Source organism: Tinamus guttatus, unplaced genomic scaffold (genome assembly GCF_059628265.1).
Source record: "Tinamus guttatus ecotype Peru unplaced genomic scaffold, ASM5962826v1 Tinamus_guttatus_pri_ptg000056l, whole genome shotgun sequence".
NCBI lineage: Eukaryota > Metazoa > Chordata > Aves > Tinamiformes > Tinamidae > Tinamus > Tinamus guttatus.
The window spans coordinates 249,928-272,547 of record NW_028288590.1 but is presented as its reverse complement, the minus strand read 5'-3'; the positions used below and the strand labels follow the sequence as shown (position 1 = coordinate 272,547).

The window sequence follows — 22,620 nt, the reverse complement described above, 5'->3', positions numbered from 1 at the left end:
TCCTTGATCCCAACTGTCATCTGTTCTATTCATACGTCACCCGGGGACTCTGAGCTATCCCCACTGGGACAGATCATGAATTTCAAATTGTAGGTATAATTAATACTTCTCATGGCATTCAGCTTGTAACACTTCATCAAAAAGGTTTTAAAATGAGCCAGATTAAAGATAAAAGAAGAGATAATTAATGTAGCAAACAGAAATGCAAATTCAGAAAGACTAAGTGGAAAGAAGGTGGTAGCCAGACACCCAAACAACATCAAGGACTAAAAGCAGCGCCCTGCCTGTTACAGGAGGTATCCTGAGGCAAAGAAAAGGAATCCATGAACACACAATTGTCAGGGTTGGGTGAGAGAGATCAGGTTGAAATGACACAGTCAGTGGGAAAGCAGAAAAGTGAAACATTCTGGCTCTAAGCAAGCTAAGGCAATTAAAAAAAAAAAAGGCAAACTAACCCTGCAATGTGGCTAAATTATCAGCCTTACAAAAACCTAGATGCTGAAACACCAAAGACAACAAAATCAAGCCTAACCATTAAAAGCGATTTTGGATTACCAGAATCTTAAGTTTTCTTTTACCACTTTTTACAAATATTACACAGAATCCCAGAATCCTTAAGGTTGGAAGGGACCTCTAGGGATCATCCAGCCCAGCCCCCTGCTCCAGCAGGGACACCTAAAGCACGGGGCACCGGGTGGCATCCAGGCGAGTTGGAAGATCTCCAGAGAAGGAGACTCCACAGCCTCTCTGGGCAGCCTGTGCCAGGGCTCTGGCACCCTCACAAGAAAGAAGTTCTTCCTCACATGGAGATGGAACTGCCTGGGTTTCAGCTCGTACCCATTGCCCCTTGTCCTGTCACTGGATACCACCAAGAAGAGCCTGGTCCCATCCTCCCTACACTCTCCCCTCAGGTACTTGAACATGTTGATCAGATCCCTCTCAGCCTGTTCTTCTCCAGACTAAACAGGCCCTGCTCGCTCAGTCTCTCCTCACACGATAGATGCTCCAGTCCCTTCATCATCTTCGTGCCCCTGCACTGGGCCCTCTCTAGCAGCTCCACGTCCCTCTGGTCCTGGGGAGCCCAGAACTGCCCCCAGTGCTCCAGGTGCCTCCCCACAGCTGAGCAGAGGGGCAAGATCCCCTCCCTCACGCTCTTGGCAACGCTCCTCCTGCTGCAGGCCAGGATCCCAAGTACTGAAGTTATACACAATACTATTACTTTGGCAGAGTGTACTTACTCTTTTAGCTGTAAAAATCAGATAAATGAGTGATATCAAAGTGATAACAAATGTTGAATATTCCTTTCCATTGAAAGTAGCAAGTTATTATAGGAGATTAACTAGCAGTGGTGGAGGATCCACCATCCAGCCAGGATCATTCGGCTCCCTAAAGCTGTACAGCATTTCCCCCCTGCCACAACAGCTGGAGGGAACCTGTGACGCTGGCGTGAACACCCCCAGAGTCACTCTGATCAGCAGCAAGAGATGTGAAATGATTTTGAGCCAAAGATTACACCTCTGATCGTGATGCTTTCCTGTTATCTAACTATTGCTAACTAATGCAATGGTTCTTGGTGGGAGTATAAATATATATAAGAATAAATCGTTGACAAGAAAACGTGTGTTGCTTCTTCGGGAAAAGTGACATTGCGAAGCGGTATGGACACAAGCAGTCACTTAGTAAGGAAATGAAGCAGAATTACACACATGCTACAAGGGTCAGGAGGAAAAACAAGGAATGCAAAATGCTTTCAAAGAAAGGAGGGAAGAGCAGGTGTAGAATAGACAGAGAGGTCAGAAGCACTTGAGGGAAGCAATGAGAATATAGAGAAAAATGAAGGAATGTGCATTCATTTCATGAAAAAAAGTACAAGAGAAGAAATGCAAGGTAAAATAGAGGCAAACATCAAAAATGAAAGAAGAAATCTTGAGGTTGTCGTAGAGAAGGAAATATGAAAGGATACTCATGCATACGCTTCAGTGGAAGGACAAAACTCTGGGGAAAATGGTATATCCAGTGAAAAAAGAAGACAGCACATGGAAGAAATTCCAGCACGGATCACTTTTCTCCCTAGCAGCTCTTGCATGCAATTAAGTTGAAGATTTCAGGGTCTGCTACCTTAGAAATGAAGATGCCTTCATCAGTGGGATCAAAGGGATTCCCAGCATGACCTTTTGCTCCACCCCGGATGCTGATGCCCAATTTTTCTCCTGGAGCCTTTTCAATGCATATTTCCTGTGGACACAGAGAAGATCTTTTTTAGGGGTTCAGATTGCAATTGTTGAGGAAAAAAAAATACTTCTAGTAACTGACCTTATTATAATACTTCTAGTAACTGACCGGGGCCTCCCCAGCCCTGAGCACAGGGGCAAAATCCCCTCCTCGCCCTGCTCCAACGCTCTGCCTGATGCCCCAGGAGACTGTGGGCCGTGGCCACCAGGGCCCAGCGCTGCTCACAGACACTCTGTCACCCCCGGGGCGCCAGGTCCTTCTCTGCAGAGCTGCTCCCCAGCGGCTCCCCCAGCCTGTCCTGGTGCCGGGGGCTGTTCCTCCTCCCTGGGGACAGGGCCCTGAGTTCACCTTGCTCCAGCTCCACGAGGTTCCTCTCCACCCCCCTCTCCAGCCTGTCCTGGGCCCATGGATGGCAGCAGAGCCCCGGGTGGATCAGCCTCTCCTCCCAGTCTGGGACACCTAGGACACATGCTGAGGATGCAACCTGTGCCCCACGCAAGTCCCTGAGGAAGCAGCTGGACAGGACTGGGCCCAGCACTGACTGCAGGGGGACACCACAAGGACAGACTCCCAGACAGACTCTGCTCTGCTGATCACTGCCCTGGGACTCTGCCTTCAGCCAGCCCTCAGTTTGGCCTGTCTGATCTGGCTCTTTCCTTTCTTTTTTTTAATTTCTGTCTCCTCTTCTAGGTCTAGTCTTCATGAAATCTGACATTCACTGATTACAATGTCACCACGGGCAACAGGCACTCCTCAATTCTCAGCTGGACATACTTACAAGAGACTCGGTCTTGCCACAAGAGGAAAAAATTCTTGTCAGAAGTTTGGCTGTATCCTAGCCCCCGACTGCCAGCTCAATAACAAAGTGCCTTCAAAGGTGAGGTTTGTACAAAGAAAGGAGTGATTTCCCCCAGCGCCCTCACTGAGGACCTACCTGCATGCCAGGCGGAGGCGGGTCTCGTCTCACCAGCATGGTGAGCTCCTGGGCGTTGGAGAGCAGCGCAGTCACGGCCTCCTGGTGCGTGGCATGGCGCAGGTCGGTGCCGTTCACCTCCAGGATCCTGTCGCCCACGCGGAGGCCGCTGCGCGACGCCAGCCCTCGCGGAATGACCTGGGAAGGGGCATGAGTGTTACAGCTGGGAAAGGTAACCTCACGTCTCTACAAAGAGATCTCGTAAAGCTACAGCCAGTCTTGGAAAAACAAACAAACAAAAAACATGAGTAGAAACCAAGTGAGCACTAAAAGCTTTCCTGGAAACAGTAAGGGGTAATTATCACTCTTTCCTAGACTACTTTCCAACACCTTGTGAGGCCTGTTTTGACTCCTCTCTCTGCAACCATAGTCAAGAGATAATGTATCTACAAAGAATCTGCGGAGCTAACGTGTTAATGCCTTTGAGAAAGCCACCACAAGTCCATCTGCTAAGCACACTGTGTGCACTTACATGCATTTTAATTAATTTGGAGGCTTCTGAGGTGTTGGAATAAAGCGCTAAATCACTAGAACCATGGAAGGTAAGACAGCAGCTGGAGAGATATCCAGCAAAAATGGGCTGATGTCACAAAACTGCACATTAAAATTGCTCATACCTGAGGACAGCAGAAAGTCTGGGACACAGTCCAAAAGGAAACAGAATTTTTCAGTCATCTGACAATGCTTGATGTAACTGGTACTGCTGGTAGTACTTGTTACTTGCTACAGGATGCCTTTCAAGTGGGATTTTCATTTATATTATTCAAGCCACAAAAACTCATCTAGCACACCATGGAAGATCAAACAGGTCCCTTAGCATGACTACCTTTCTCCTGCTCTAAGCTCTGCCCTGTGTTTTAATACAGTTATCTCTCAGATAAACATCTAATCTCACTCTGAAGGTGCTGATGGCAAACTGTGAGCACCCTTATTGATTTTCTCAGTAACTGATTTTTAACACCTTTCGATACTGCAAATAGTTCGAGTGGATTAAGGTTTTAACTTTGGCTTAGTCAGCACTGCTTCCAAAGGAAGCTTTGTTCCTTCACCATCCCATGTTATTGTATGCCCAAGGGCCACACAGGTCTCTGTTTGCACCAGGAATTCATGCTGTAGTTTGCTTGCTAAGATGCTCCCGTGCTTTTTCAAAGTTACTGCTTTCCAGAAAATAATACCACAGCTAATAAACTGTTCGAAATATTATTCCTAGATGCAAAAACTCACACAATCTCTGAAATCACAGGTTCTACATGAAAGATGAGCCCTCAGAAATGCCTGCTCTCGGCCACCACCAGAGCGGGCACGGGACAGCTTCGCTCTGCCCGTTGGTGCAGCTGTGTCCCCACCACGGACCAGGTTTGTGCTGCCACAGCCCACAGAGCAGGAGGGGATCCAGCAGCTCGGCCTGGGACTGTGCAGGGAGCACGGACGAGGCCGTGTCACAGGCCGAGAGGCACCCACAGGAGTGCTCCCAGCACGCGAGGGGCCTTGGGCCAGGTAGACCTTCAGATGGGGTTCAGCTCCCAGGGCCTATGGCTGCCCAAGGGCCTGAGGCTGCCCCGGGGCTGGTGGTGACTCCCCTGGGAGGAGGAGGCAGCGAGCAGGCACACGGCATTGGAACAGGGAACAGGAGACAACAGGGTCCTCACAGGGACGCGCACAGAGAGGAGCCTTGACTGCGCACTGGGCGGAGGGAGGGTCAGCCAGGGCTGGTTTGAAAATAGTAGGAGCTCCCAAGATGGAAAAAGCTGGAAGCTCATGGCTGCTGCCAACAGAGGGACGGCACCATCTCATAGCACCTTTAGCAGCTGAGGAGACCCGGGAGCCACAACCGTGTCCTCACCAGAGGAAGCAGCAGGTGAGGCCACCGGGAGCTCCCTGCTGGCGGACCTGGCACAAACACCCGCCATGCAGAGCTGCTCCTTTGGGAAGGCTCTGGGATCCAGCGTCCCGGGGAAAGGCTGCCTGGGCAGCAGCATGTCCCCGTGCAGAGTGGGCCAGCGGCCTGTGGGAGCCGCCAGCAGGCTGAGCACACAGACTGCCCCCCTGCACAGCAATGACACTGCGTGTGCAACACAGGGAGGACAGTGACAACCTGCGACAAGGGGAGTAGATGCCAGGAACACGACAAGGGGCTGCAAAGGGCATCGCACCGGGATGGGCAGCAGGACCTGGGCTTGCTCAGGCTCAGAATAGGCGGCTGAAGGGGACCGTGGTACTGCTCTCAGCCCTCTGAACACAAGGGGACAGAGAGGACAGAGGGCCAGACTCTTCCTGAAGGTGCAGAGTGGTAGGAAGGGAAACAACAGACACCAGTTAGACAAGGAAAATGCTGATGAAATATTAGGAAAGAAACGTTCACCATAAGGGTAGTTAAACACTGCAAAGGGGGCCCAGAGAGGCTGTGACATCTCCATCTTTGAAGTCATTGAAAAACAGGCTGATCTAAGGCAGTCCTGGGTTTTGAGTGGGATCAGATGGATCAAATGACCTCATAGGTCTGTTCCAACCTCAGTTACTCTGTGATCCCACATCTAAAGAAGGACAGATGTAAGTCAGAGAAGGCCTGGATAAAGGCAACCAATATAATGGAGGGGATGGAGCAGCACCTTGCAAGGAAGAACGAAGAAAGTCACAACTCGAGTTTGGAGAAAAGGCTGAGGAGGGAGATGAATGAGGTTTAAATAACCATGAAGGAGGTAAATGAGCTGAGTGTAGAACTCTTGTTACCAAATCAGCACTTGGTGAAACCAGGAGATGAGTTTCAAAAGGATGACAAAGTGTTTTCTCATCTGACAGACAGTGAACTTCTGGGACTAGAGCTGCGAGGGGCTGGAGGAGAGAGCCTCAGCATGCTCAAGGGATCAGGAAGATGCATGGAAGCTAACAGGACCGGGCAGAGATGTCCTCTCCAACATCTCTAACCCAGGGAGCGTAGGTGAGCTGCGAGGGGTACGCGCTGCCCAAGGAAGCTGGGCTTGGTGCTAGGGCCGCTGCTGGGGACAGAACACTGGGCTGAAGGAACGCTGGTCTGAGCACAGGAGGGCACTTTCGGGTTTCTCTCAGTTACACATCCATCCCACTGACACTTTCACCTGTTCATCACAAGTAATGAACACTTTCCTGAAATGCCCACCTCTTTCCAGAATTCACTGAAAGCTAAGAGAAGCTCACTAACTTTAAAGCTAACTCCTCAAACAATTCAGCATGAGTTGTACATGTTTACTGGCTTTTAAGCATCATTTCAATTTCTAAAAGCAGCAGTATGTCTAATACAAACTAACTCTTTCTACATGCATGCATCCCTCCTCCCTATTCCCCGCTTTTTACATTTTTTTTATCTATACTTTTCAGATGCTTCAAACTCCTTTTTCTTAGCCCCGGTAACTGAGCAGTGCAGGAACATCCATCGCTAGGCTGTCCGCACAAGGGCCTACCTTGGAAATGAAGACACCTGGTTCATGGATCCCAAAGGGATGGCTTGAATGGTCACTGCCTCCTACGATGCTGAGTCCCAGGGGACCACCCGCTTTTACAAGGTGAATCTCCTAGAGGGAAATAGAAGCCGAGTTACAGAGAATACAGGATACAGTTAAGGATACCGAAAAGCATGGACTGGGGGACGATCTGAGGTAATGGGCCCGAGGACGTTCCCGCAGGACAGAGCTGGTCCCCCCTCCCCAGAGCCCCCATGCCCAGTCCTCGTGGGGCCGAGGCCCTCCCAAAGGAAGGCACCGCGTTCCTGCGCCCCCGCGCTTCCGCAGCCAGGCTCACCTCCATGGGATACTGGTCCTGCAGGCCGCGGGCGAGCGGGCTCCTCTGCGGCGCGGGCGCCTCCTCGGGCGGGCCGAGGCCGTCGCCGAGGCCGGGGGGCGGCGGGGGCGAGTGCATGCGCACGCGGGGCGGCCCCGGCGCGGCGCCCTCGCCGGGCGCCTCGGCGCCCTCTCTCTCGACCAGCAGCACGATGGTGGGCGAGGAGGCGGTAAGCAGCGCTACGGCCTGATCATGCCTGGCTTCTGTCATGTCTACCCCATTGATCTAGAACAACCCGCAAACTCAGCGTCAGAGCGCGGCCCGCACACCCTGGTGCTTTAAGCATTGAGCCGAGGGCCCCATCCTGCCAGGGTCCTGCCCCTCCGCAGAAGCTCCCAAAAGCTCATGCCAAAGCACAGCAGAACTGACCCTGCTCCCGTGACAGAGGGACCCAGGTAACGGCATGGACCCAGCCCAGCCACAGCCCTCCGTCCAGTTCAGCAGCCCCTTCCCCACCTTCCTGTCCACCTCCAGGCTCCAGCAGCACCGGGGAGCGCACGGAGGCGGCACTGAACCCCGCTGCAGAGGCAGTGCGAGGGTCCAGCCCTGGCTTGCTCGGCGCGTTGTTAGAGCAGCAAACCCGTCCCCACAGGACAGCGGCGGCGGCAATCCCTGCAGTGCCACGAGCCGCAGGGGCGGCCGCTGCTGGGACGGCCACTTGTGCCCGTCAGTCACCATCAGGGCCAGCAGGGCCCCAAGGGCTGCGGGACACGAGGCCGTGCCAGAGGCTGTGGCCTGAGCGCAGCAACCGCCCGCAAGGCCAGGGAGGCCTGTCCCTGCTGCTGCTTCCACACAGCAAAGGCGGAAGAACTGGAAACACTGAGAAAGAGGCTCTACCAGCCAGCAGTGACCAGCAAAACTGTGACGCGAGACTATGGTTCTTTTGGGCAGGAAAACATTATCCCATATGGTTTGCCAAGTAATTTTAAGAATGCAACCACAATCCTGCTATGAAAATAGCAAAAGTTATGATGCTTTGGATGAAGAGGTATTCCTGGTATATACAGGGAAGTGGCAATGTTGTTTGTAAAAGGTCTTGATAAGAACTCATCTAAAAAAACTGTATACCATGCTAATCATTCATACTTAAAAAAAAAATCTAATACAAGTTAATGTGTACACAGAAAAAAGCAGAACAGAGAAGCCTCCCTCAGGAGAGCAAGGTTTAAAGCAGCTTGACTGGAGTATCAAAGGCCCAGACGGGATGTGCCTGTCTTCATGAACGTGACAGAATACTGTGGGACAGGGTACTGAGTAGGGCACTAAGCTAGAAGAAGGATGCCAACAAGACCAAAATTTCCAAGAAAAAGTTAAAGGTGCAAATTAATTGCTTTCTAATCCTCAGGTTCTGGAACACCTTCCCAAAACGACCAGTGAGTATATGAAAATAAGACAGAGTTTGATCAGCTTATGAAACAATAATATGACTTTCTACCATCCAAGGAAGCACCTTGAGGTCAGCCCTCCGGGCTCTGTCCCCTAACGGGTGCTGCAGGCACGGCCCGTGGTGACAAACAGAGGGGCAGGAAGCCGTGCCAGCCTGCATGCGTGTACCAGAGGAGGCTGCATACCTGGCAACGGCTATTCAACAGAAAAGAGAAGGCAAAAAGCAAGAGAGGTAAAATATAAACACGCAGGTACACAAACCCTAATGAACTGGAGATAACAGAGACAGTAAGACCAGCAAGACACGGATTGATAGGCCATTAAATGAATCACTTAAAGATAATTCCGGTTCTTTTTGAATTTGGTTTCACCAAAAACTCATTAACCAATTTTAGCAGGCAATTTAAACCAGTCACAAGAGAAAGAGCAAACTTACAGGAAATCGTAGGGGTGACTGGGAATCTGCAAAATTCCTTACGAAATACTTAGGGGAGGGATTCCAAGTCGGGGAAAAGAAGGGAGTCAAAGTGGATCAGAGAGAAAACACCATGGGAAAATGAAGATGGTGGAGAATAAAAGAGGCTGATGACAAGTAAGCAGGGTGGCTGGAACATTTGTCTGGTCAAGTCTTGTGCATGATCAGCAAGGGCTGCTCTATCTTTTCATTAGATATTCTTGCTATTTACTGCAAGTTTAGATTCTATTCTCTGTATGGACATGTGAAAGAGAGATCTACTGGTGAACTTGAAGTTTGACTCGACGCTAAGTGAGAAACCGGAATCTGGAAAGACCCAACATCCGGCCACAGCCTGAAGGGAAATGCAACTGCGAACTTCCCTGTGTGTTAAGGGAGGAAGGGCAGGTATACAAGTTTCACTAGCAAACCTGAAACACGATTATCCTCCATGTGGGAATGGGAGCAGGTCAATTGTGTTGCTGGTGCCCATACGAGGCTGTGTTTACTTATGCGGGTGTCTGCGAGGGCTCTGTCCCCTTCCCGTCCGTGTTTGCCCTGGCTCCACGTGGCCTGCAGCAGTGTGGGAGTGCGTGGGAGCTCAGCTCGGCTCTGCCAACGCGGCGGGCGGCACCTGGCACGGGGCAGGAGCTGCAGCCTCGCAGCCAGGGCTGGGCAGGGGGGACCCTTTGGGTCCTCCACTCCACCGGATCAGGCAATTGTTAACAAAGATGACACACGAGAGAGGAGACTGGGGCATGAGGCTCTTTCCACCACAGTGTGACTTAACATGTTCCAGAGATGGATCTGCAGTAGGAGCATGAATCTGGATTTCAACCATTCCCCTCTGAAAACCATTCTGTTAGTACTGCACCACTGATAAGAACACAGCAGTGACTGGGCTCGGCCAGACCTTAAGCCTACCAAGGTACCTGCACAGCTACTAGTGATCTGGGAGCAGAGGAACTCCCCAAGGCAGCAGCAATCACACAGTGCCCTCAACAGCACTTCCTCCATTGCCCACCAAGTCTTGTAAGCCTTGGGACCGCCAGCTTTCAGACCTTATCCCCATGGCTCTGCGCAGCAGCAGGAGGACATGCAGGGCAGCTTGGCTGTTCCTGCCCAGAGGACACGAAGGGCCCGCACAGCTCTGTGTCCTGGGGAGTAACAGATCTCTGGAAAACCTCAGTAACCTGACTGCTCTCCCTAGCACCCGATCTCCTGCCTGCTGCTTCTGCTGCCCTCACTCACTCCAAAAGCGGTTTTCTTCATCCCACTCCCGATTCTGTCCCAACAAGCTGCCCGTCCTCAGCCATCACTCCTGCTGCAGCTGCTCCCTGGCACGCTCCTGCGTGACAGCTCCAGCTCTCTGGCACTCCCCCTCGCAGCTCCCTCCCTCACGTCTCTTCTCCTCTCATGCTAGCACCGCACAGCTGTATCACAAGAGAGACTTGGACGCGGGCAGGGCTGGAGGTTAGTAGTCGATCACAGTTCAGGTTTGTGGGTGTTAACTTTGAAGAGAGATCTAGGCTGGGCTCTTCAATCCATATACTCCAAGCTCCCTGCAGCAAGTAAAGGGGGTTATCCCCATCCTTCCCTGCAGAGAAGTCAAGGGTGGCTTCGAGCACAGGATGAGAATGGGAAGCTGTGCTGTATTTCTTTTCCTAAGAAAAAAACATCTTTGGTAGAGTGAGAACAGAGGCATGACTAGGAGACTGGCTTTGGCAAACGGGACATACGAAACTGCCTGCTTCCTGGCAGGCTCTCCAGGGAAAGGCTGCAACCTGCTCAGGACCTCTCGGGGACCGTCAGTGCCTCAAGGCAGGGCTCAAATAGTGGATCTAGGTTATATTAGCTGGGTGCTGCTTTGTAGCGAACCTTCTCAACACCCTGCACCGCTGGGCCAGGGCAGATCTGCAGGCATCAGCCAGTGCCAGACCTGGCCACAGCCGGGTGCACACCTGCAGGTGCTTCAGCCTCCCCAGGAGGCAGCCGGCATTCCTGAGGAGGAGGAGAACTCCTCGGAGCAGGCCTGAGGCCACACGCTGCGGCTCCGCTCCCACCAGCGCAGGCCCTGGCAGCTGCCCCCAGGCTGCGGCAGCAGGACAAGCGCCACGCACAGGACGCAGGGCGGCTGCGGATGGAACGGTCGCTCGTGGGAAGCTGCAGGAGTTTTGGGAAAGGGCACACGGGGCAAGCGCTGCCCTGGAAGGCAATAATCTGCGCCCATCACGCTGATCAAGCACCATCTCCTGTTACTGCACAGACTTCAGACCTCGTCCTGGAGAGCAAGGAGCACACTGCTCCCAAGCACGGACACGGTCCCTGTCTGCGTAGCAACGCTGTGTTTTCCACGGCAACAAGGCCTGCTAGAGGAGCAGTGACAGCAAGGCCTTAATCCATACCAAAACTGCTCTTGAGTTCTGCAAGCCTGGAGCCTGAAGGCTCTGCAAGCTGTTTCTAGGGAATTAGATCTGCTTTTCCTAAGAAGCTGCCAATGGAAACAAATACAGCAGCTAGTGGAGGGCTGGTGTGGAGGTGAGGGTGAATGGAAGCAGTTTCACTTCAGACTTTGTGATCTTGTGTCTCTCTCTTGCCACAGAAATAGCCAGTCAACATATACGACGGGCTGAGTGCCAGGAATTATGTCTCTCAGTCATGCCTCCATTCCAGTGGAGCATCAAAACGTGAGCTAAAACCAAACAAACTGGGCCAGCTGGCAGGGTACCAGCTTGATTTGGGGCAGGGGATAACAGGAGCAAGAAGAGGAGAGGCAGTACCACTTGAGGTCCCCTGTCCCAGTGGGAATACCAGACCTGGTCCAGAGCTCCACTAAAATGTTGTGCCACAGAGAATACAACACAGCCCCCAGCCTAGGGATAGAGCAGACAGAAGCCAGCACTGACGAGGCTGTATCAGTGCTTACACACCCCGGCCCTGCGGTAACACGTGCTCTTACCGCAGCAGCCGGGTCGAAACCCACCACCAGCACCAGGAGCAGGAGCTCTCGTTCGCTCCGAGGCAGCATGCGAGCTCGGGAGGAGAGTGAGGAGAGCCAGCAGAGTCGCCGCAGGGCGGGGAGCAGGGACACGCGGGACGGAGGGACTCCACGGTTAAAGGCAGCAGTCAGGTTCATACCACTGACAACCAGCAACGTGGAGAACCTGCGCCAGAGTCTGCAACGAGCAGAGGACTGACTGCAATGTGCACAGGCCGAGCCCCCAGTGCCAGCCAGCCCCTGCTCTCCTGCAGGCACCGGCCTCTGCCACCACAGGCAGCAGGTGCCAGCTGTGCCCCTGAGGGGCTTCCCTTCCCACACATCCCTGTGCACAGCAGGACACGCCTCCAAAGGTGGCCAGGAGGCTCTGGAGAGACCTGGCCAGGGCAGGGCCATGGGATCATCCCTCCAGGGCAGCCGGCATGCAGCAATGCCAGCTTGGATGCGGCACTTGTGGGGCTTTCCCAACAGAAACGGGGAGGCAGTACTGACACCCACCAGGCACGGCTGGTGACAGAGGCAGGGGGAGGGCTCCCAAGATTTAAACGCTCTCCCAGATGGCCAAGGAGCTGAAGAAAAGGACCCCAAAACTCCAACTTCAGTGACAGGAATACAGCCCCTGTCTGAGGAAGGGCAAGGAGCTGTAGCATCCGACTGCTCCCCAGAGAGCAGCGAATCAGGCCCTTCCCCACACACCCCACTCACCGAAATGACCCGGTCTCCTACACGCAGAGTCCCGTCCCGATGGGCTGCACCACCTTCTGCAATCCGGGAGATAAAGATCCCCTGAAACACAGTCAGCAAGGTCAGAGCAGGCCACGTTTCCCCTCGCAGCCCTTGACTCCCGGATTTGCTCCCTGGCACTAGGTAGGTCTCAGCCCCTTTCCATCAGGAGACTCCTTTGTCTCTAGGCCTCCCTCTTCTGCTTCTCGAGCCACCCGCAAAACCTCCAGCTGCAGCAAAGCCTCCATGTGGCCAAGAGCCCGGAATATATGTATGTGCTCAAGAGGACAGAGGCAGGATTAGGTGTCATTGGCACAGCCCGTGAGCCTCAGCTCCATCTCGTCCCCAGCTCAAAACAGATTCCACCTCAGCACAGGGACGGGGAGAGCCCTGCAGCCTCCGTGGCCTGGGCTGTGCTGCTGCCTCCTCTAAACCCCACGCTGCTGCCCAGCCCGGCAGAGCTTGGTGCTGGAGCACCCTCCTTCCTGGCCCGCACTGACCGTGTCCCCGGCCCGGTAGGGCGTGGAGCCTTTGCCGCCGGCGATGCTGAAGCCCAGACCCTTCTCGTTGCGCACGAGGCAGGTGGAGTATCTCTCTGCGGGAGGAGCCCCCTCCGCGCGCTCCGGGAAGCGCAGACCCCCTCGCCTCTCCCGAGGACTGTAGTCATCCTCGGGGCGCAGTGGGGTGACGGTTATGGCGTTCTCAGGCTCCACCATCCGCTCCCGCAGGACGGTCATGGAGACGGAGCTTCCCGATCCACGCAGAGCTTCCACTGCCACGTGGTGCTCCGCACAGTGCAGGGACACGCCGTTCACCTGGGGACAGGCAGTCAGGCACAGCACAGTTAAGAATTTGTCTAACAAGGTGCAATTTAGCCCGTGTAAGAAAGCAGAAACCGACAGCAAGGCTGGTTGGTCAGCTCTGTGGAGGTGCCAGCACAGGCTGTTTGGTCTCTCTGCCTGCTGGGGTTACAGAACACTTCAGAGCTGGAAGGAAGGATTGCAGAAGCAATTTCTATCCTCATAAAACAGCAAAGGGTTGATGGTAATACTAATGGAACAACTAACTGTCTGAGCTGAGGGATTTTGTTTTGTTCTTGCATAGCTGTTTATGCTTAATTCAGTCTACAGACCTGTGTCATGCAAATAAATACCACACCTGATCTCCCCCCGCACTCCCTACTCCTTATTAGACCTACTCAGATCCTTGTTCACATCACTTAGGTTCTTACCTCCAGGAGCTTGTCCCCAACACGAACCCCTGCACGAGCTGCAGGACCCTCTTCTGACACACGTGAAATAAAGATGCCCTGAAAAAAACCTACATGTTAAAAGAGGTGAAGTCCATTCCTCAGCCCTGGAGTGTGTGGAAGGAGAACATTCAGCCCTGCTCAACTTCCAGGACAGGCAAATTCCCTCATCAATACCATCCCTGGACTGGGAAGACAGGAGAGAGCCATCACCTCATTCAGGAGCCCATTGCAGGGCTACCTAACAGGTGACAAAGTGGAAAATGGGACAACACCTAATCCTTTTCCAGAGGGATAGGAACACGACACAACTGATGTTACCACACAAATGGACAACAACCCCCAGCCTTCCCCTGTGTATCCTGCACACGTGGGCACAGATGGGACAGACAGGGCTGCTCCTCGCTCTGGCTCTGTGCGAGCAGCAGCCTGCAGGCTCCAGAGCGATGGCTTCTCCAGCCCATTCTGCCTCTCTCTGCGGAAGGGTCAGGATGGCTCCCGCCCCGCTTTGCGAAAGCCCGGACGGCCCCAGGTCTGACACACAGGGACATCCACCTCCAGCAACAGAGGAGCAGCCCCTGCAGTGGGTGCTTCAGCAGACACAGCCCGGCTCTTACCTCGTCATCGCCCTTGTAGGGGGTAGAGCCCTTGCCCCCCGCGATGCTGATGCCCAGCCCCCCCGTCTGCCGCACGATCGTCAGCGTCAGCTGAAAGGGAATGGACACACGTTAGAGGCCAGCACAGACAGAGGGAGGCCGAGATCATCCCGAGGAGCAAGGGAGGAGCAAGCCCCAAGGGCAGGAGCTCAGACCTTTCATGCATGCATCTCTCGCATGTCTGCGTAAGTCGTGGCACCCGGGCCTCAGAGGTGACAATCCATTCAGGCAAAGTCTTTTTCACAGTTGATCCCTCAACTGTATTTCAAGACCAAGAGTCAGTTTGCTTGTAATGAACACTTCAGAAGGACACGTCCACCACAAAACAAACTGAGAAACAGCGGGATGGGACTGGATAGAGAGGCAAGAATGTGTCCATATGGCAGCCCAACTCTCCCACACGGCTCCTTTGGGATCTAACTCCACACAGCTACAGGGAGATGAGGGGCTGCCCCATGGCGTGCAGCACCGAGAACTGCACCTCGGCCCCAGCGCCCTGCGCAGGCGGCTGGTTTCCCTCAGCAGAGCAAAGCCGACAGCGGGTCACAAGAAGCCCTCTGCTTCGCCCTGCCGGCTCCTTCCCCACACTCTCCTGCACAGGGCTCAGGGCTGCGGCTCCACGGTACAGAGGCAGCTTTCCTTCCGTTCTCCCACCTCCACATACCAAATTATGCCCAAAGCCAAAAGCGAGAACTTTTGCTCAAACTTGAAATGAAACCACCTGTACCCAGGACACCAGCATAAACTTCTCATGCTGCCAAGGTCATGAGAGGGAAGATAGGGAATATGTGGTAGGATGTATGGAAGGGAGTGAGATACAGGACTCAGAGATCTGTCAGGGCCAAGGAGCAGGCAAGGTGAGTGAAAGCAGAGCGCACAGACACGCGGAGGGAAGCAGATTTACTGTCTCAGAGCAGAGAGCGGCTGCTGCAGAGGCCTCTCCCTCCACCACCGGCTCCTCCTGGCTGAGCCAGGCCACAGCGCGGGCTGCCAGGGCAGCAGGAGCCCTGCCTGCCTCAACCCCTCCCCACGGCCCCCTGCTCCGACAGCGAGCAACCCGGGGGCTCCACGGCTGCTGGGATCAAACAAAACCGAACGGAAAGCAAGAACCAGAAGATGGTCTTGGCTGTTTCCTTTGGTGCCCAAGTCAACTGCAAAGCTGGCACCTCCTGACAGCTGCTTCACAAAGACCTCTTGCTTCCACCCAGCCCTCAGCAAGTCTTCCCAGGCACAGAACTGTCGGCTGAGGGAATCCAAACACTGACAAACATGAATCCTTCAGGTGAGATAGAGAAAGATGGCGGTCACGAGATTGCTCTGCGCATCACGGACTGCACACTGTAAACCTATTTTCAACACAAAAATGTATAGAGCTCATTGAAACCCTAATTCCCAGGCACGGACTAGAGAGTACTCTAATAACAGATACTCTAATTCAGATAACTTCCGAGTGAGGCAGCTGATGGATTTGTTCAGTGACTGAATCAGTAGCGTAGGATGCTGGTTTTGACTTGCTTCTGACGAGTAAGAATTTACCAAGTTATATTTCCAGAAAGTGACTCTCATCTGAAAGAAATAATTCTTAGAAACTAGACCAAAAATCAGGAAACTTGCCAGAAAAGTCAACTGGGCTGAGAGTTAAGAACTTCATTTCTACAGAAATAACCTGAAAGAACCAAACATCAAGGAGGAAACAGACCTAATTAAATTTAAAGACACTGCTAGAATAACAGCAGATGGACATGAATTGGACATATATTTAGGCTGGAAAGAAGATTTTAAAAATGGAATCAAACAGATGAAGGGTCATTTTAAGTCTATGAAAAGATTGATGTGAATATGAACCTGAAGAAGAAGAAACTGGATCCAGTTGCCTATTACGGCTTTTTAGATTTGTATTGAGTACTTCACATTATGGCAAAGACACTGCTTTTTTTCCCAAGAAAACTGGAAGTTATTTCTTCCAACATCATGTCTGCCCTAAGGCAGCGGTGACCTGACTTCCCTGATGTCTTCACTGCCAGACTCTGGAAACACGTTGAATAACTGCCCTGATATCCTGGGACAGCACAGCTTCTGCCTTCCTGCATTTTTTTTTTCTGTTTTTGCCCCCAGAAGTGTGACCAGCTCTCCCCCCATCCCCCAAAAAACAAACAAAAACATCCCAGTGTCTCTCATGAGCAACAACAAACTGGAGATCTCACGCTGGCCCCACCTGGAACACCCCACCCGTGTGAGCAGGCCCCAGACCCAGCAGAACCAGCTGCCTGAGCTGGGCGCTCGCCCCGTGCTGCTCCCCAGGCCCTTGTGGGCAGCTGTGGGAAAACAGGCACCAAGTTCAGCCTGGCACTTGGACTGCCCTGGGCTCCCACCGGAGACAGGGAAAATCGACACCCAAGAATTCACCCCAACGAGGACTGATCTCATCCCAACCCTTTTAGCTGTGTACCTTTGAAGTACAGCCAGCTTTTCACAGACTCCGCTAGATTTCCAAGGTTGCAGCGTGCAAACATCTACTCTTACGAGGAAACCTGAAGTGCAGGAAACCTGAAGTGCAGCAGCCTGGCCGTACCTGAGCACTCCCAGCAGACGGGGCAGCGCGGGGCTGTGTCCTCAGACTGCCAGGGCCCAGCTGCCTCCGCGGAGCCACCGGCTGCTGCTGGGAGTCAGAGCCAGGAACTGCTTATCCCAAGAGTCTCCTGGAAGGCTGCAGGGCTGGAGGGGTTTGTTTCCAGAACACAGCAAGTCTCTGCATGCAGAGACACCTTTTTCCAGCATGTTGTACGTCTAGGGTCAGGTACGTATCTTATTCCTGGATTTGGAACTTCAAAAGGGACTGGAGTGTCAAGAGGCATGGAGCAAAGCCAAGCACGTACTAAATACTCTGGCTTGCATGGGGATAGAAGCACGATGAGGTACGTGTCACATGTCGGTGACAAAGCACATGTCACTCCATCAGCAGCTAGGGAATCCATTACCATAAATAAAGAACAAGCAACTGTTTAAAACTTGGAAGTCTGGGTAACTTGTTCCTAAGAGTCTTAACAGTTGACCAAGATCTCTGATCTGCACATAGAGATTTTATTAAATTCTGGAGCCTCAATGCCCTGCAATAGCATTTGCAGCATGCAGACAGATATGGGGGTTGCACGGAGCGAGGCTTGGCACAGTAGCCCAGCACGCTGGCATCAGCTCCAGAAAAGTAACTGAAGAACTAGCACGTGATATGCTTCCTCCTAGACACACAGAAGCACAATTCAGGCCAAGCAGATGAATTTCATGACACAGGTCTTGCAAAAAACACACACAACAAAACAAAACAAACCACGCCTGCCAGCAGCACTGGTTCATTCCTCGAGAAGGCTCCACACTTGGCTGAAGGAGCACAGACACAACGAGCAGACTTTGGTAGAACATGAAACTTGTTACCACAAGACATTTGTACTAACATCGCCTGCTGCTACTGTACGAGCTAAGGACCAAGAGAGCCCAAGCACTGCTCATTAGCACCATCAAGGAGCAGGGTTTGTGCAGAGAACTTCATCAGGCCTCATCTCAATGCAAGTCACTGGCAGCAAAACCATCGACCACTGTCACTTGAGGGGAGGCGAGGAGAGAGGACAGAGGCAGAGGTACCTTCGCCATGCCAAGAATGCTGCGAGAGGAAATGATTATTCCGTGCCTGAAAACAAAGGACTACTGATACCTCTAATGACACTTCAGCAGCAGGCTTGGAAGAAATGCTTCTTGGTGCAAGGCACAATTAAACTGCACAAACTTATTGCCACAAAACACTGTGGAGATTGGACGCATGACTGGGAGGAGAGAGGTCAGACGCCAGCTTTGATGGCATGAAAAGAAGATCCTGAACTACAGACTGGAAGGTGATGCAAAAACAGCAGAGCAGGAGCTGCTGGGTCCCGGTCCAGACTCCCTAACCCCAGAGCCCCCCACAAAAGCAGCACAGAAGAGAATTCCCCAGAGCCCACTGGGGAGGGCCCGTGGACCCGCTCCGCTCCATGCCCTCCTCCAGGGACACCCTGGAGAACACAGGGACCTGCCGGAGGCACTGACTCACCAGGAAGGATTAGAAGAGCTGAATCTGCCTGCCTGCAGGGAGCAGTAATTGATGAGGGCAGGGGGCTCTGCTGCAAATATACGTGAGTGAATGGAAGGTTGGGGATTACTGCATGAGCTCTTGGGAACTAAACTAAAAGCACAACGGAAAAAGGGACCTGAAGGAAAGGTGCTGTCATGCAAACCAGCACATGACTGCTGGCCTTGTTTCTTTCTCCTTTGAGATGATTTGGGGGTTAGCAGGGGACTGGATACTCACAGGGTAGAAATGGTGAGGTGAAGAACACAGGAGCCAAGCGCTTTGCTCCCTCCTCCCTGGCACCTCTCCTCCCAGCTCACTGCAAAGCAGGGAGAGAAACGAGCAGGGAAGAGGCACGAGGCCGGGGGACGGATGGGCACTGAGCGCAGCGCGGAGCCACAGCTGAGACCCTGCCCTGCACGACGTTCATGGAGTGAGGATGAAAAAATGATGAGATTTGTTAAAAAATACTCCTAGTGATGACTTTGACACCACGAATAAAATGATTCCTATAGTCAGGATGAGCCCTTTCACCAGCGAGTTCCAGAAACAGGAACTTAAGAAGCCAGTACTTCTTCCTCATTAGATACTCAGAGCAACCAGACTTGGCACAGTGATAGAAATGCTGATAACGAGGGAGGGGATCCTGAAAAGAACTGGCTGGATACGTATTGAAAAGCAATGGGAGACATTCAGAGTCTCACTGGAAATGCAAACGTTTTTACTCCATCTTACTCTTTTTCACTCTGAGTTGTTAAAATCACCTATTTTGCATCACTCTGACTATAAAGCTTCACCCAGAAAATCCTGTCACTCCAATAATTTAATTATTCTAAAGGTCGATTTAAGCACATCATTTAACATGGAACTGAAAGCCTGACAGGATCCGATAATTTATAGTTTATTTTTGGTGTTCTTTGTTTTTTCTTTCCACTAAAATCCAGTTCCCTGGCTAGCCTCAGTTAAGGATCATGTTTCATTTTCCCATGGTGCTGCAGAGGGCAGGCAGTGCCCTCAGAAAGTGCTTGTTCAAGGTGATGACGAGAGACGGAAAATTCTTACCCTGAACCTGGCTAGAACGAAGACATTTTAAAGCTTAGCAGCACGTCATGTTTCAGTACAGGAAATAGCCCGGAGGACAGAACTCAGGAGGGATCTTGGCACTGGACACAGGCACAGAAGCAATTTATCTAAGGAGAACTCCCAGCATGAACAGAAACTACCACACCTGAAGCGGGAGGAGAACTACAAAATTTGGGGCGCTGAATTCTCAGTGAGCGCTGGCCTGTCACCCACGGCCACCAAGCTGAACCACACGGTGCACGGAAGGGCAAGAGAGAGATCCAAAACGAAGAACCTGCCTTGTAAGAGGAGACTAGAAGAGTCTGGAGTCTTTAATGGAGCGCAGCGAAGGCTGAAGGGGCTTGTGACCAAGGCCTGTAGAAGTGTGAAAAAACAGAGAAAGCCAGAAACGGTCACGGAACAGGAAAGACGTTTTGCAAGCAAAAAGATAATGAGAACTAAGAACCAACGAATGCAAATATAGCCCTGAAAAAAAGCTTTCTTAGCATTTGAGAAGTAGAATTCTGGGAAAAACACCCAGTGGGAAAAACCTGAGCGTGCGTGCACATGTGCATGGGGAATGGCAGGAGTCTACCTGCATCCTGAAGGAGAGCCTGGAACCTGCTCCTAGTGACAGCAGGAGACTTGGCCTCGATATTCTGTCATGTTCTCTTGTTCTTACATGCCAGCTCCATGTTCCCAAACTGAGTACACTGTTTTTTCTTTTCCTTTTGGTGGGGGGAGGCAGGAGGGAAAGGGCTGTTAAAGCAGATCCTCCAGAACAGGCTGCCCACGACTTGGACAACTCCTGCCTCCTTCTGGCTCTTGCATCCGAGTGGGAGACTCTCCTCCACCACGGAGTCTCCAAACTGCTCCAGGAGTTCTCTCTCTGCTCTTCAATTTGCAGGGAGAGACCAATTTTTAGAGGCATGCAAATGCCCAGGTCCTATTAATTTCTACAGGCACTATTTTAATGCCTAAATCTGTATAATATTGGTCCTTTATCTGTTATATAGAACCTGTTTGCTCATTTGCAAAAGGAAAAGTCAGGTTTGCAGTGGAGTGTTTTGTTTAAACAAGGTACCTTCCCCTCTTTGTTTAAAGGGGCTCCTCTACTTTTTACTTTTCCTATTTGAGAAAGTCAATCAGGCCACTCTCGCCAAGCATGAGAAGGAAACCTTGCAGGTAGCAGCTATTCATTTCCATGCGAAACTCTCCCACTGTTTGCTACTTGGTCCTCAAAAAAGCTCCAGATCTGTTAAAAAAAACGTAGCTGCACAGAGTGATACACTAAGATGAATAAGAAGACATCATGAGTAACTGCTGTCACTTAGAAGGGGGAGTGTATCCAAACAGTGCCTTCACAGTTCTAAATGCAAAGGTCGACATTTAAAATAAAAGGTTACAAACCCTGTGCTCAAAATGCTGTGGGCAGGTAGTCACAGAACAAGAAAGAACAGCAAGGGCCCTGTAGTCCAGGGGGAAAAAGTCATAAAAAATTGTCCATCTAGAAATTCAGTGACAGAGACGTAGACAGAAAATTAAGCACTTTTTTCATTGCTCAGTGGGATGATTTGTCATTTAAAAAACTAAGCAGAGAAAGTGGGGCATGGCATCTTCTGACAACTTTGTAAGAGGATTCTGCTCTGTTAGAAGGTTTGTTCTGGTCAAGTCAGCAGAGTAAATACAGCTGACATGATCTTATATCAGACAAGATAGATTAATAATCCCCAAGTTTTCTACAGAACAATTCAAAGTCTGGTAACATACCAGTAAGTATAGTGGTGTTACCCAGCAAATTATATAGATATGAAACAAAAACAGAGAAAGAGAGAGAAGAGAGAGAGAGAGAGACAGAGAGAGAGAGAAAGCAAGCTCAAGGCACAGGGCTCCAAGCCAAAGCAGTATTTGTGCGGTGTCACCGAGACGAGCAGGACTGCTCACAAGGGCAGGGCGTGCTGATGCCAGGCACTAAACGCACTGGCTTTTTTTACAGTTGAACCCTGTTAACCTCGGATGTTTCAGGACAAACCGAGCTGTGCTGTCACTGTCCGCTCCTGGCAACGAACAGCGGTGGGCATAAGCACAAGGCTTGCATTCAGACACAGTGACACTGCTGAGCCATTTCCACAGGGCAAAACGGCTTCCAGGAGATGACTGAACCTGTTCCCGACTTGGAGGGACAGCATTTGACATGGGAGCAGAGGGAGGTGACAGGAATTTTTTACGCTCTGCCAAGGAAGCGGCGAGTCAAGAAGCTGTGAACTTCTCAGAGCAGCCCAGCCTGCTCCTAGGGAGGGAAATTGCCAACATCTCTTGACTAGATGACCTTGCGCAGCTGCATGAAAGCCCCATAGGAGAAGCAAAAACCTACAAAGCTCCTGCACCAGCACAAAGCTCCTCCACCAGTGCAAGTTTTGCCGCTGCAGAGTCCTTCACGCCTCTTATTTCCACTGTTCTCTGAAGAAGACAGGTTAAAGCCTGGCAAAACCAGAGGGACATCAATCATCATCTCAGATGCAGAACCGAAGTCACTTAAATGGAGCAGGGGAACCACTTCCCCTTATCATTGTCAAACCACACAGTCTGACGGAGTCCAGCTCTTGCTGGACACTCTATTCCTTTGAAAAATTTCTGAAACCAGTAAGGTTTCAAGTGCAACTTCAACAGCAGCTTGATACACTTCTCTCGCCTTGCGGAAGCCTCCATAGCACCAGATACGGACATTTCAATCCTACAGCTGGAGACTGAGGCAACACCTTGGAAGAGAGTCAGCCATGGCATGCAGGTATCGTATCAGACAGGCTTTAACAAAATTACTGCTTCCCCTGCACTAGAGCCCACATGCACCAACAGCTGAAGGAGATGGGAAACAGCAGCAGCACACACAGCACCAGGGCCCTGCACCCCAGTGCTGGGGTGGTGACAGGAAGCAGGTGGGTGTCTCCAGCTCTGCTCCGGTGAGCGCAATGCTGGGC

At 51.9% G+C, this 22,620-nt stretch overlaps 1 protein-coding gene across 2 annotated transcripts in view; it reads right to left on the bottom strand.

Annotated features, from left to right (window-relative positions):
* The window catches only part of SCRIB (scribble planar cell polarity protein), a 91,620-nt gene that overhangs the window by 37,307 nt on the left and 31,693 nt on the right, over window positions 1-22,620 (bottom strand). For both annotated transcript variants that reach the window (XM_088540177.1, XM_088540176.1), the window contains exons 17-24: window positions 14,446-14,535; window positions 13,811-13,888; window positions 13,080-13,394; window positions 12,562-12,642; window positions 6,980-7,243; window positions 6,643-6,753; window positions 3,167-3,343; window positions 2,119-2,235 (exon numbers count right to left, since the gene is read on the bottom strand). In XM_088540177.1, coding sequence (XP_088396303.1) covers window positions 2,119-2,235; window positions 3,167-3,343; window positions 6,643-6,753; window positions 6,980-7,243; window positions 12,562-12,642; window positions 13,080-13,394; window positions 13,811-13,888; window positions 14,446-14,535 — 1,233 coding nt within the window. The remainder of the gene's footprint in view (window positions 1-2,118; window positions 2,236-3,166; window positions 3,344-6,642; window positions 6,754-6,979; window positions 7,244-12,561; window positions 12,643-13,079; window positions 13,395-13,810; window positions 13,889-14,445; window positions 14,536-22,620) is intronic.